This window comes from Streptopelia decaocto, assembly GCF_964273445.1.
Source record: "Streptopelia decaocto genome assembly, chromosome: 25".
Lineage (NCBI taxonomy): Eukaryota > Metazoa > Chordata > Aves > Columbiformes > Columbidae > Streptopelia > Streptopelia decaocto.
In genome coordinates, this window is record NC_138680.1 from 1,823,016 (window position 1) to 1,835,772 (window position 12,757).

Consider the following 12,757-nt stretch of genomic DNA (forward strand, 5'->3'; position numbering starts at 1 on the left):
ACCCTTATTCCGTGTCTCATAACCCCCCATAGCAGGTGTCCCCTTGATCTAGTGTCTCCAGTACACCCTACTAGCAGCAGCCCCTTATATCTGGGGTCCCGCATTGCAGACATCTACTGTAACTGGGGTCCCCAGTACGAGGTGTCCCCTATAATTGGTGCCTTCAGTGCTGCCCATACTGTGTCTCCTCTGTTAGCGTTGTCCCCTATATCAGCGTCCCCCATGACCTCCTTAATCAGTACCTCATCTCGCTCGCGTCCCTGCGTCCCCCATCTCTGATGGTAACGCTGCTCCCACCGTCCCCGTCCCCTCCCAGGGGCAGCACGGGGGGCGACATCGCGATCCACCCCCAGACCAAGGGTGGGGGACACGGTGGGACTTCGCCGAGCCGGGGACAGGGGGGTGACCGATCTCCCACCCCCCCGGGGCGGGGCCGGGGGCGGGAACGGCGATCCCGGTAGCGGTCGCGTCGACGGAGAAACGATCCACACCTGGGTGGGGGCCGGTTCTTAAACCGCTCCGGGGACGCCTGGGAGCCATCGGGGGTTGCCGGGAGCTCAGGGTTCCGATGCGGGGCCGCTCGGAGCTCGCCGCCGCTTCCCGGGGCTCAGGGTTCCGATGCGGAGCCGCTCGGAGCTCGCCGCCGCTTCCCGGGGCTCGGGGTTCCGATGCGGGGCCGCTCGGAGCTCGCCGCCGCTTCCCGGGGCTCAGGGTTCCGACGCGGAGCCGCTCAGAGCTCGCCGCCGCTTCCCGGGGCTCGGGGTTCCGACGCGGAGCCGCTCGGAGCTCGCCGCCGCTTCCCGGGGCTCAGGGTTCCGACGCGGAGCCGCTCGGAGCTCGCCGCCGCTTCCCGGGGCTCGGGGTTCCGACGCGGAGCCGCTCGGAGCTCGCCGCCGCTTCCCGGGGCTCGGGGTTCCGGTGCGGGGCCGCTCGGAGCTCGCCGCCGCTTCCCGGGGCTCAGGGTTCCGGTGCGGGGCCGCTCGGAGCTCGCCGCCGCTTCCCGGGGCTCGGGGTTCCGATGCGGAGCCGCTCGGAGCTCGCCGCCGCTTCCCGGGGCTCAGGGTTCCGGTGCGGGGCCGCTCGGAGCTCGCCGCCGCTTCGCGGGGCTCAGGGTTCCCCGGTGCGGGGCCGCTCGGAGCTCGCCGCCGCTTCGCGGGGCTCAGTGTTCCCCGGTGCGGAGCCGCTCGGAGCTCGCCGCCGCTTCCCGGGGCTCGGGGTTCCGGTGCGGGGCCGCTCGGAGCTCGCCGCCGCTTCCCGGGGGCTCGGTTGGAGCGTTCACTGCTGGAGTTCACTGCTGCCCTACGGGATGAAACGGGCTGCTGGGTCGGAGCTCCCTCCCGGTGACCGGAGCCCGGTGCAGGTCCCCAGGGCCTCGCCGGTGCCTTTTCAAAGCCCCCGGAGCTCCCGGGCAGGTGCGGGCAGCCGGGGCCGCCGACCGGGAGCTCCTGGTTCCTTCCCGGGTGCTCGGTGCCGCCCGCATCCCCCCTTTTAACGCAGGGGCCGGTGCAGGAGGCTCCGGGCACCCCGGAACTTCATGTTAATCTGTGATTTGCTTTTTTTGCAGGTAATTGAAGGCGTTTTACGTTCCGGAGCGGCCGAACGAGCGGTGGGCGCGGCCGCAGGTGGGTGCCGGGGCCCAGTCGCCCCTTCCCCGGCCTGGGGATGGAGCTCCGGGAGAGGGGGCGATGGGGAGCCGAGCTCAGAGCGGCAGCGTGATTTAACGTTCGTGTCTTTGTTTTATCTCTAATTTCAGGTAGAGCCGAAGTTAGGATGAGGTTCCTGGAGCGGTTGCCGCAGTGGGGGGGGACCTTCTATCGCTCTGCCGGTGACGACCCGGGGATGGGGCCGGTTCGGTCGCGGGGTCCCGGATCGCCCCCCCAGCCTGGGGCAACTTTAGTCTCTTTTGTTTAAAATCTTTGTCTAGCACTTACATCGGGATCCTCAGCGTCCCTGTTGGGGGAGTCGGAGGAGTTTTCTCCTCCTGGGGGCAATAGGGTTTTTCTCCCTGAGCCTCCGTGGCTCATGCGGGTGCCGCCCCACCCAGGTCGGGTGCCGCCCCACCCAGGTCGGGTGCCGCCCCACCCAGGTCGGGTGCCGCCCCACCCAGGTCGGGTGCCGCCCCACCCAGGTCGGGTGCCCCCCCACCCAGGTCGGGTGCCGCCCCACCCAGGTCGGGTGCCGCCCCACCCAGGTCGGGTGCCGCCCCACCCAGGTCGGGTGCCGCCCCACCCAGGTCGGGTGCCCCCCCACCCAGGTCGGGTGCCCCCCCACCCAGGTCGGGTGCCCCCCCACCCAGGTCGGGTGCCCCCCCACCCAGGTCGGGTGCCCCCCCACCCAGGTCGGGTGCCCCCCCACCCAGGTCGGGTGCCTCATCTTTCCCTTCCTGGGGGGGTTTCAGGGCGCGCAGGGGAGTCAAGACCCACGCGGTTTGTCACGATAGTTTTATTTTCTGTTCGTTTCAGGCTCCGGAGCGGCAGAGCTGTCAGCGGCGGCTCAGGGGAAGGGGACAGGGGCCAGGGCGGGCAGGTCGAGCGGCGCGTCGAGCCCCGGGGGGGCCCGGTGCCGGTCCGGGGGCGCCCGGCGCGCCCCCCGCCGCCCGTACTGGAAGCGCAGCCGCAGCTCCCCGACCCGCGCCCGGGGCAGGATGTCGGGGATCCACTCGATGACAAAGGGGGTCGGCTCCTTCTGGGCCGGCGACGTGGTGCCTGCGGGGACAAAGTGGCGTTAGAGCCCCCAGTGAGGGCTGGGGGGGTGTTGTATTTTTATTGTGTTTTTCAGGCTTAAGTTTTAGGTGGCTGGGGAATCAGCAGATGCAGAAGGAGCCATAGGGTGAGTATCCAAGATATTTTGTTGGATCAGGTGGGTTGGGGGTCCCCAAGTCGTGTGGGTGGCACTGCAGGGGCTCCTGGCCAAGGTGGGGGTGTGTAGGTAACAAGTTTTTTGGTCTCAGTGTGTGTTTGTCTGTTTCAGGTGCTCAGAGGAAGGGATTCAAGTGTCTGCTGTCCCAGGTGCGGTTTGCAATGGTGAGGTTTATATTGTAAGCAGGTCCCCGTTTTGGGGTGATGCGCACAGTAGACGCCTCCCCCTGTGAGAGCCGGGAGGTTGTGTGGAGTATTTGGTGTTAAAGTGTTTAATTTTCAGGTTTTTGGAGGCAGAAGAAGCAGAAGCCGGAGCCCTTGGGGAACATTTGTGCATTAGTCACATAAGCCCCCAGCGTGGGGCCCTCTGCTTGTTTTCAGACGGGGGGTCCCCATAGTTGTTCTGATCGGTGTTTGCTGGTGGTTGTGTGTAGCTGTGTGGTGTTGTGGAGGTGGTTGTACTGAGGGGATGGAGCCCCTGAGGTCAGGGTCGGGTTTGTTCCAGGGGGTCTCAGGCTGTGTGTAGTGTGAGACTGTGCCTGTTTTCCTGGGGGTAGGTTGTGGTGTTGGTGGAGCTGAGGAGGTGGCAGGTGGTGGCAGGATCTGCAGTGAGGGTGTTTGTTTTCTGGGCTGGGTGGTGATGGTGACAGTTGTTAGCTGTAGAAGTGGTTTAGCATCTAAGTTGGATTGGTTGGTTGTGTTATCAGTTTAGCTGAAGGTTTTAAGTTGTCCTGTGTGTCTGTTATTAGGTGTTACTGTTTTGGTTTGTATTAATGGTGGGAGATGTTTTAACGGCTAGGTTTGGAATGGTTTGTTCTAGAGTTTTTGTGGGGTTTTTTTGGTGTCATTTTTAAGTGGTTTTGGAGTGGTTGGTTGTTTTTTCCCTTTTCATGTCTGTTTTCACTTTTTTTGGTGTTTGGACTTTAGATACGATAACTATTTGGAGAAGGAAAAAAACCCTCATTGTTAGGGTACGGATTGTGGCTGGTGTGTGTATGCCAGGGAGGTTATTTTTTTGGGTGGGAGGGTGGGTTTGACATTATTGAGCAGTGGCTGAGGGGGTTGACCCCCTGCCTGGGGATAGGTTGGACCCCCTGTGGAACTGAGCCCTCCCCTGGGCCCTCGGGGGGAGCAGCCTCCTCTGGGGGTGGCCCCACCTGTGGGGCTGAGCCCCCTCTGAGGGGGCAGCTGGGGGGAGCCCTGGGGAGCGCAGGGCCCCCTGTTGTGGGGGGAACAAGGGGGAGGTCTCTAAAGCCCCCTCCGTCTGTCTAAGGGGGAATCTCTAATTACTGAGTCTCCCCCCTAGTACCTGCTGAGAAGGGAGTCTCTTTTGGATGAGACCCCCCTACTACCCAAGAGGGGGGGCTCTTCCATTGGCCCCATTAAGGTCCTGGGGGGTTTGTTGGGCTGCAGAAAGCCCCACTTGCACTGAGGGAGCAATAAGGCTGCACTGCAAAGAGCTGCTGGCAGATGAGGGGGGGGCCTGCACCCCTCCACTCTGCTCCAGCTGCTGTCTCGCTCCAGGCTGCCAGTGCTGGGGGGACGTGGCCCTGTCCCCTCTGGAGCTTCTGGGTGAGAGGGGTTGAGGCTGCCAAGCTGAGGAGGGGGACAGGGAGCCCTGGTCCCCCCCACTCACCCACTTTGAGGAAGGTCTGCAGCTCCTGGGGCCGCAGGGGTGGCTGCTTCTCGGGGGGCAGGGGGGGAGCGCTCTCCTCCTCTGCCCCGGGGCTCCCCCAGGGCTCGTAGGTGCCGTCCCGGCTCTGGGTGAAGCTGCGCGTGAGCTCCAGGGGCAGCTGTGGGGGAAAAGGGACGGTGAGGGGCTGGGGGGGCTGCATGGGATCTGGGGGGCAGCTCCTGCCCTCACCTCTGGCGTGTCGAAGATCTGCTTGACCTGCAGGACGTTGGTGATGTGCCACGTGTACTTGGAGAAGGTGCCCAGGGGAAGCGCGTCCCTGCGGACAAAAGCTGCGGGGAGGAACACACACGAGGAGGGGGAGTTAACAGAATGTTTCCTAAAATGCTAAATGCTTAGTGAAGTAACTTGTGTTTCTCTTTCCCCTTTTTAGTCTTTAGCTTGTGCTCTCTGGCTCAGGACTTGCCACAGTCCAGGAGGCTGCATTGGTTCCTCTAAACTCAGAAGGCTGAGGGAGCTGGGTCTCTTTAGTTTGGAGAAGAGGAGACTAAGGGGGGACCTTATTAATGTTTATAAATATATAAAGGGTGAGTGCCATGGGGATGGAGCCAGGCTCTTCTCAGTGGCAAACAATGATAGGACAAGGGGTAATGGGATCAAGCTGGAACACAAGAGGTTCCACTTAAATTTGAGAAGAAACTTCTTCTCAGTGAGGGTGACAGACACTGGAACAGGCTGCCCAGGGAAGTGGTGGAGTCTCCTTCTCTGGAGACATTCAAAACCCGCCTGGACATGTTCCTGTGCGACCTCACCTAGGTGTTCCTGCTCCAGCAGGGGGATTGGACTAGATGATCTTTTGAGGTCCCTTCCAATCCCAAACATACTGTGATACTGTGAATCACCAAATCACTTTAGATGTGAAAAATGAAAAAACAGCTGGGCTGCTGGGATTAAGACTTAAGTAGCTGCAGAGTTTCTTTCTTAGCTGCAACAAGGAGAAAACCTGCTACTAACAGCACAGAGAGAGACTTGACAATCTCTTTGGGCTGATAGCTTGTTCCCTGGAAGCTGCCGCTCTAAACGGAGGAGGGATCTCTTCAAGAACAACCTGCTGGGGCTGCAGGGTCACCTTGGATGATCTCCACTACTTCTGTCTGCCCAGAACCTGGCAGTGACTCTGTCAACTCTGCAGGTAGGTGTGTTTGGTTCCTACCCGTGGTGGAGTTGGGCAGCCTCTTCTTGGCGCTCCCGCTGGAGATCCGCTGCTGCAGCGCGTCGAAGAACGCCTGGGGGATGTGGAACACCAGCGGCTCTGGCTGCCCTGGGGGGTGGAAGCAAGAGACATGATGAGGAAAAGAGAGACATGGTGTGCGGGGAAAGAGGGGGCGTGTGCTGATTGCAGGTGTTCCTGCTGGGGTTATCTTTGCAGGTGGAGACTCCAAGCACTGGCACAAAGACACTGCCTGCGTCTGCACTGCACAATAAAATATCTAACACCAGTCAGAGCCTGCTGCTTATGTCCTTGAGTGCACCCTTGCCTCTCCTTTCTCCCCCTAGCTTAGGCTGAACTGCTGTGTTAAGTCCTAGAAGGAGCCATGAGTGGGAATGGATGACCCTTATTGTCTCCTATTAAAGTTGAGACATTCTCTGATGGCCCTACTTAAACTCTTTTTCCCTTTGCCTGCTCTGTGCTCCAGTTGAGGGCCCTGGCTCTCTCTGACACGGCCGAGCCCCTGAAGGTTGGAGGTCCAGCTGTATCTCACGGGCTGTCTCTAAGCATTAATAATAATGCCAAAAGAGATAGGTTTATGGTAGAAGAGACCCTTAGAAACATTAGAAGCAGAGTGGGCTGTTAACACTTCATGACGGGTGGTGGCTGCTCCTCTGGCAACCGAGACACAAGTTTAGCTCCAATTAGCGTTTGTACATGGTTACACAAAACTGAGGCTGTGCTGCCAGTGCAAGTTGTGCTGCTGGGGTGTGTGGTGCAGTAACCCCTGCCCCCCAAGATATTATTACTGCTCTGAACCATCAGGTGTGGCTCTTTGGGTGTGCGGAGCAGCTCCTGCTGAGCACAGCCCAGACTTTGGAGAATGTGGGGAAGATGAGAAGAATACTGCAGTGGTCTACTGCATGCCAAGCTATTCAGTAACTTAACAGCATTTCTGAAACTAAACATAACATGAGATGTCTCCCATTATTACCATTTAATTCATCTCAATTCCCCTGAGCTGTTTAGGTTCGGCAGCCATAATCACTAGGGCAATTATCACTATTTATCATTTCTTTTCTCCATTCTCCTGTACTAACAGAGTTGCAATTCATCAACACTCAGTCCATGTGCAGAAAACTAATCAAAACCCTAAGAAGCCTCCCAGGGCAAAACAAACAACAATTGCACCAAGTTGGACAAAGCACTCGCCTCCCTTGGAGCTACTGGAGTTAGTTAATGCTGCCAAAAGCTTAAAATAACAAAGTGGACTAGAGGAGGGGGTGTCCGAAGAGGGACTTTACCTTCAAACTGGTAATGCATGGTCTGGTGGATGCGCTCGGTGACGCTGGCCAGCCAGGCCTGGAAGGACAGGGACACCTGCGACTCGTCCTGCGGCTGCTGGCAGCCTGTGAGGGACAGGGAAGCGATGTCAGACTCCACCGGGCACAGAAAATGACCGAGACCGAGTCCCACTGGCGCAGCTCTGACCTTCTACTCCCTGTTTCACCTGTAAGAGTTTGCCCGGCAGTACATACACTAATACCTGTGAAATCATCAGTTGAATTCAGACAAAAGACAACCTTCAAATCTTCAGGTCACGTCGTTCATTCCACTGTTCTACAATTCCATGATTCTTTGATGCTATAATTCAAAGTCCAACCATCATTACGTAAATCTACTACTACTCCATGTCCTGAGAACCTCATCTCCATCTGTCCAACCCTCCAGGGATGGTGACTCCAGCACTGCCCTGGGCAGCCTGTTCCAATGCCCCACAGCCCTTAGGGGAAGAAATTATCCCAAATTTCTACCCTCAACCTCCCCTGGCGCAACTTCAGGCCGTTTCCTCTCATCCTGGCATTTGTTCCTTGGGAGATCAACATACCCTTCACTTCAACCTCCTTTCTGCTGTTAAACACATCTCAGAAACACAACACAACCACAAACCAAACTGTCTGTTCATCAGCCAATGGCTCTGATGGCTCCATTGCCACTGCCTCAGCACATCACAGGGACTGGAATTACTCAAGTGCTTTAGCGGCGGCAAGAGGCTCCTAGAAACCCCTCTCTGCTCCTTATAAACCCCATCTGCTGTTGCAGAAACAACATTTGCTCTTAAAAAACAACATTCTACTGTTAAAAACCCAATTTGCACCTCCACAAGAGCTGCTACCACAGCACCACAGTACACTGACACCAACTCTCTCCCCAGGAGCGGGACCTGACACGTCTTCACCCTCCCCCCAAAACACTTGCACCCCTAGAGTGCTTGGAGGCATCTGAGGGACCAAAATGAGCCACCACAGCTTGCGAGACACGTTTTCTATGCTAATTGGAAAAGGGAAATAACACATAATTATCCCACTTTCAAGACCAAAATTACAGCTAAGAGCAACAACAGCACCAAATCAAGTAACCTTCCCAGACCCTGGGCTCACCCAGCATGCACAAAGGCTTCGACCAAGTCGCTGGGAACACAACCAGGTTTCCACTGCTTGGACTGAGCCTTCCATCTCCAAACAGCCCATAAACACAGCCAAACATGCAGCCAACTGCTCAGAGGCACATGATGACCTTGGTGCCAACAACCATCTTCCCAAGGCAGCCAAAATTCCCCCCTCCTGTGCCACTGCCCGCTCGACACTGTACTTCTGAGCTAAGAGACACCACAACAAGGTCCCTTCCCAAGCTCGGGGCATTAAGAGTTGCTGCAAACACCAACAGAGGGAACACAAGTGACAGAAGCAAAGCTCACAGCTTTGCTTGACAGCCAGATCCAATGATCTATCTAATCCAGAAGATCACTTAATGGCACTGGAGAGATTAAATAACAATGCCTGCCCGCTCATAGCAGCACTGGCACCACCACAAACCAAGTTCTTTAAGCTTCCCACACCAAAAAACTCACCTAAGAGCCACCCTGGGAAGAGTCCAGCATCATCCATCCCTAATAACCACAACTACAGATAACCAGAGCTACGTGAGCCACACGCAGGTGCTGACAACCCCGAGGAGCTCGAGCCCAATTTCAGCTCCCAGGGCACACAACAGCCCCACAAAGCTCTGCCATTCCCTCCGCAAGGATTCCAGCAACACGAACCAAGCACCAAGCACTCACCTTGTCTCTTCGGGGCGGAGGCCACGGGCGGTTTCCTCGGGCCGGGTCTGCGGGGGTGGCTGTGAGCTGGGGCGTGAGCCAGGAGGGGGCCAGTCGGCTGCATCCCTGAGAGAGACTCATTTTAGGTGAACATCGCCCTCAAAACCATCAAGTCAAACCATTAACCCACCCCTGGCACCACCCTCATCCCTATGAACCTCATGTCCGTCTGTCCAGCCCTCCAGGGATGGTGACTCCAGCACTGCCCTGGGCAGCCTGTTCCAATGCCCCACAGCCCTCGGGGGAAGAAATTGTTCCCCACATCCAACCTCAACCTCCCCTGGCACAACAAATACACCAACAATTCTGAAGCTGCATTTGTATCTGCTCTCTCAGCGACACCCCACGGCCACCCACCCCTCAAACCACCCAGCAGACACTCACCGGGCGTCAAGTCCTTTTTCCGCTTCTTGGCCCTGGCGGGAGCGGCCCCCCCAGCCTGCGCCACCGATTCGGGGCTCCCAAGTGACGGTGGCACCGCAATCCCCCTCAGACCTGGGAACAAACAGACTCTGGCCCTAAAATCTCCTCTATCACACGTGGTAGGGCTGTAGGAACATGAGGGGGGGTTCTCGTATCGCCCTCCCCGCTCTGGTGCTTCTCCCTTGCCCCCAAACCCCCAGGCACCCCCCAGACACCCTCACCAAACCCTTAAGTCCTCCCAGCCCTTCAGACACACTTCTGAGGGGGAAAACTGTGAGGGGAGTGGTGATTTCAATTCACTCAGCACCCAGGTCGCTCTCCCGGTGACAGATATTCACCTTTGAGGGGCTACAGAGAAGAGGCGATTAACCAGGGACAACTCTTGGGGTGTGTAACCCTACAAGGGACTGAACCCCAGAGGCTGCTGCTTGTGGAGGGAGTCACAACAAACTGGGCTCCCTTGATGGGGGGTTAAAACAGGCAGGGGCCCAAAAGGAGGGGAACACTCATCTCCGGGGACAAAAGCAGCACCTGAGTCACCCCAAGCGCCCGTCACGGCAAAGCTGGGGAGGATTTGCAGCCCCAGAGCCCCCCACTCTCCTCCCCACACCCCTACAATGACCCGCACCCAGGAAGGATCACTCCTCACACAGCTCTGAGCCACCAGAAGGAGGGACAGGAAATTAAGCCTGGGCTAAGGAAGCACCGACTGGTGCAATCAGCCAGACACCCCCCAGAACCCTCCGCGCGTTTTCCCCTCACCTACCGCCCGCATCGTAGGCGAGGAGGTCGGCGAACTCCCGCGCCAGGCTCTCGTCGCTGGCGAAGGCGCAGACACAGGCGAAGAAGTGAACGCAGCGTAGCGCCGTCCCTTCCTCCTCCTCCTCCTCCTCCTCGCCACCTTTGCCGTGTCGCGGCGCCCGGCACGAGCAGCGGAACCGCGGCTCCCCCGGCGCCTTGGTGCTTGTCCTTGGGCCCACAGACACATGCAGGTAGCCTGGCCCAGGCTTCTGCCCTCCCTTGCGCTTGACCACCAGGACACTCTTGGTGACCCGCTGCACCAGCGGCCCCGTGGGCTCCGTCGCCAGCTGCCAGATGCTCTGCTTGGTTTCAGGGGGCACTTGCAGGGAGTTGAGGATGGAGCTTTTGAGGGCGAGCGGCGTGGCCTCGCTCTGGCAGTTCAGCGCCAGCTTGACGTGCTGGCACTGGTTCTCCGCCGCCCCGCGTGCCGCCGCTTTCAGGCACGCCGGCGCCGAGCAGCGCCCGGAGCTCAGCTGCGTCACCACCGTCCCATCCGCCGTCTGGACGGCCGCCTCCGACACCCCCAGCTCCACGAAGCACCGCTGCTCCGCTCCCCGCTCCCTCTGCCGCACCGAGTACACCTGCGCCGCCGAGCCGGTGACGATCCTGACGGCGTCGGCGCTGGGCGGCTTGCGGGCGCCGCGGCGGAACACGGTCCCGCATGTCTTGTTCTTGCAGCTCAGGCCACGGGTGCCGTTGTACGTGCCGCAGCGGGGGCACTTGCGGATGCCACGGAGGGTGGCTTTGCCCAGGTCGGACAGGAACGAGGGGACTTTGGTCCTCGACGGTGCCGGCTCCATCCTCTGGAAGACCTGGAGGGGCAGAAATCGGGGTGGGGGACAGTGAACGATGGGACGGGGGGACAGATGCCACGCCGCTCTGGCTGCTTCGGCTCCTTCCCCGCCAATGAGACAAAAAATGACACCCCTGCCTTTGTGGGGTGGCACACGGGCAACGGGACACCGAGAGAACCAGGGATTTGTTTGGTTTGGAAAAGCACCTCAAGCTCATTGAGTCCAAGTGTTCCCCCACCCCTGGCACCACCCTCATCCCTATGAACCTCATGTCCGTCTGTCCAACCCTCCACGGATGGTGACTCCATCACTGCCCTGGGCAGCCTGTTCCAATGCCCCACAGCCCTTTGGGGAAGAAATTATCCCAAATTTCCAACCTCAACCTCTGCTGACACAACTGCAGGGTGTTTCCTCTCGCCCTGTCCCAACACCGCAATCCAAACCACATCACAAAATGACAAACCCCACGCAGATGGGACACAAACAGGGTGATCCCCCTATTCCTCCCAGGGGAGGTTTTATCCCCAGGTCAGTGGCTGAGCATCCCAAGCACGACTCTGGTGACAAACCCCTGGTGCTTGAAGGAGCTGCTGGCTCCAGATCTTTGTTATTTCTCTGCTGCCAACCACATTTTCTCCTCCTCTGCCCGGGGGACACGAGGGGGCTGTGGGGACAGCCCTCTGCTCACCCAGCTCTCCCCATCACCACCAAATCCCTCTTTTTGGAGGTAAAACCAGGCACTACGCACGCTGCCCAGACTTCAAGCTGCGTTTTGTGACAATGAGGGTGTCGGGAGAGGACGGGGACACCGCGCAGAGGGAAAGGGATGGTCATTGTCATAACGTCACATCTCATGGAACCATCGGCACCGGGCACATTAGAGTGGATGCGACAAGATGCCAACAAGCTGCTCCCGGTGCTGATTGGGAATCACAGATTCATTTTAGTTAGAAAAGACCTTTAGGATTTTCAAGTCCAACTGTTAACAAGCTTTGTATACATCTCGAGATCAGGATGGCACCCAATCTCGACTAAAAATCGCAGCTTTGGTCTGGAACGCTTTACAGCCTTTCCGCACATTGAGGTTGAGCACCAGCTCCTATGAAATTTTCCAGCCCGTATTACACAGAGTATTTAAATTAAATACTTAATGTATTTAAGCGTGGAGCTTCGGGACACGCAGAACGTTTAGCAGGGGGTCAGCCCATGAATATGAACTTCAGCGCAGGTGAAACTGCCACACTGAGCCACACCCAAGCTGCGATTAGAAGAGTAATTAACAGAAAGGAGACTAACCGGGACTGCGCGCTAACGGCACCGCTTAAGCCAGTCAGCGGTTGTTACGAACGGCCGGTACCGGAGAGCAGGTGACACCGGGAACACCAGCGGGGTGGCACCGACCCTGCACGCCGGGCCGGACCCCCCGGGGCCGGCGGGGTCGGGACTGTGGCCCCCGGCCCGAGGCCTCCCCTGGGCCCGCTCCCCTCAGGCCCCGGTTCTCCACAGCACCGGGCCCGGGTCACCGCCGTGACGTCACCGCGACGTCTCCCGCCGCTGATGTCACTTCCTGTCCCGCGGCGCGCGAGTCCCGTCCCCTCACCCCCCCCAATCCCGCGTTACCTGCGCGGCAGCGCGCTCACCGTTCCCACCCGAACCGCCGCGACGTCGCTCGGCTCTCCGCTTCCGGCGCGGCACCCCCCCCTCCGCCCCCATTGGTCCGCTGGGAGACACGTGGGTTGCCGCGAGGAGCGCTGGGAGTTGTAGTCCGCGGGGACGGCTCAGGGCGCCCGCGCAGAGCCCCCCGGGGACTACATCTCCCAGCAGCCCCCGCGGCGCGATTGCTGTAATAATTCCTCAATCTCAGCCTTTTTCCCCCCA

General features: G+C 59.0%; 1 protein-coding gene across 3 annotated transcripts; it reads right to left on the reverse strand.

Moving 5' to 3' along the window:
• Positions 1–2,436: 2,436 nt before the first annotated feature.
• LOC309450050 (uncharacterized protein C2orf42) lies at positions 2,437–12,574 on the reverse strand. 3 transcript variants are annotated; one of them, XM_082072684.1, is made up of 9 exons: positions 12,500–12,574; positions 10,051–10,897; positions 9,246–9,356; positions 8,823–8,927; positions 7,006–7,110; positions 5,705–5,812; positions 4,723–4,823; positions 4,495–4,651; positions 2,437–2,705 (listed from the first exon to the last, which is right to left on the reverse strand). In XM_082072684.1, the coding sequence occupies exons 2-9, from the start codon at positions 10,883–10,885 to the stop codon at positions 2,494–2,496; spliced, it is 1,734 nt and encodes a 577-aa protein (XP_081928810.1). In that variant the 5' UTR covers positions 10,886–10,897; positions 12,500–12,574; the 3' UTR covers positions 2,437–2,493. The 3 variants fall into 3 exon arrangements, with proteins under 3 accessions (XP_081928810.1, XP_081928811.1, XP_081928812.1); XM_082072685.1 differs by lacking the exon at positions 12,500–12,574 and adding an exon at positions 12,176–12,418; XM_082072686.1 differs by lacking the exon at positions 12,500–12,574 and adding an exon at positions 12,281–12,405.
• Between the last annotated feature and the right edge of the window lie 183 nt (positions 12,575–12,757).

What these genes read in the sequence shown, in the direction of transcription:
- LOC309450050 (XM_082072684.1), bottom strand. Translation starts at nt 10,885, where the DNA reads ATGGAGCCGGCACCGTCGAGGACCAAAGTCCCCTCGTTCCTGTCCGAC. An exon ending in GAAAAAGGACTTGACGCCCG is followed by an intron (nt 8,928 to 9,245) that starts GTGAGTGTCTGC and finishes AGTCTCTCTCAG; the next exon opens with GGATGCAGCCGACTGGCCCC. An exon ending in GCAGACCTTCCTCAAAGTGG is followed by an intron (nt 2,706 to 4,494) that starts GTGAGTGGGGGG and finishes TTGTCCCCGCAG; the next exon opens with GCACCACGTCGCCGGCCCAG.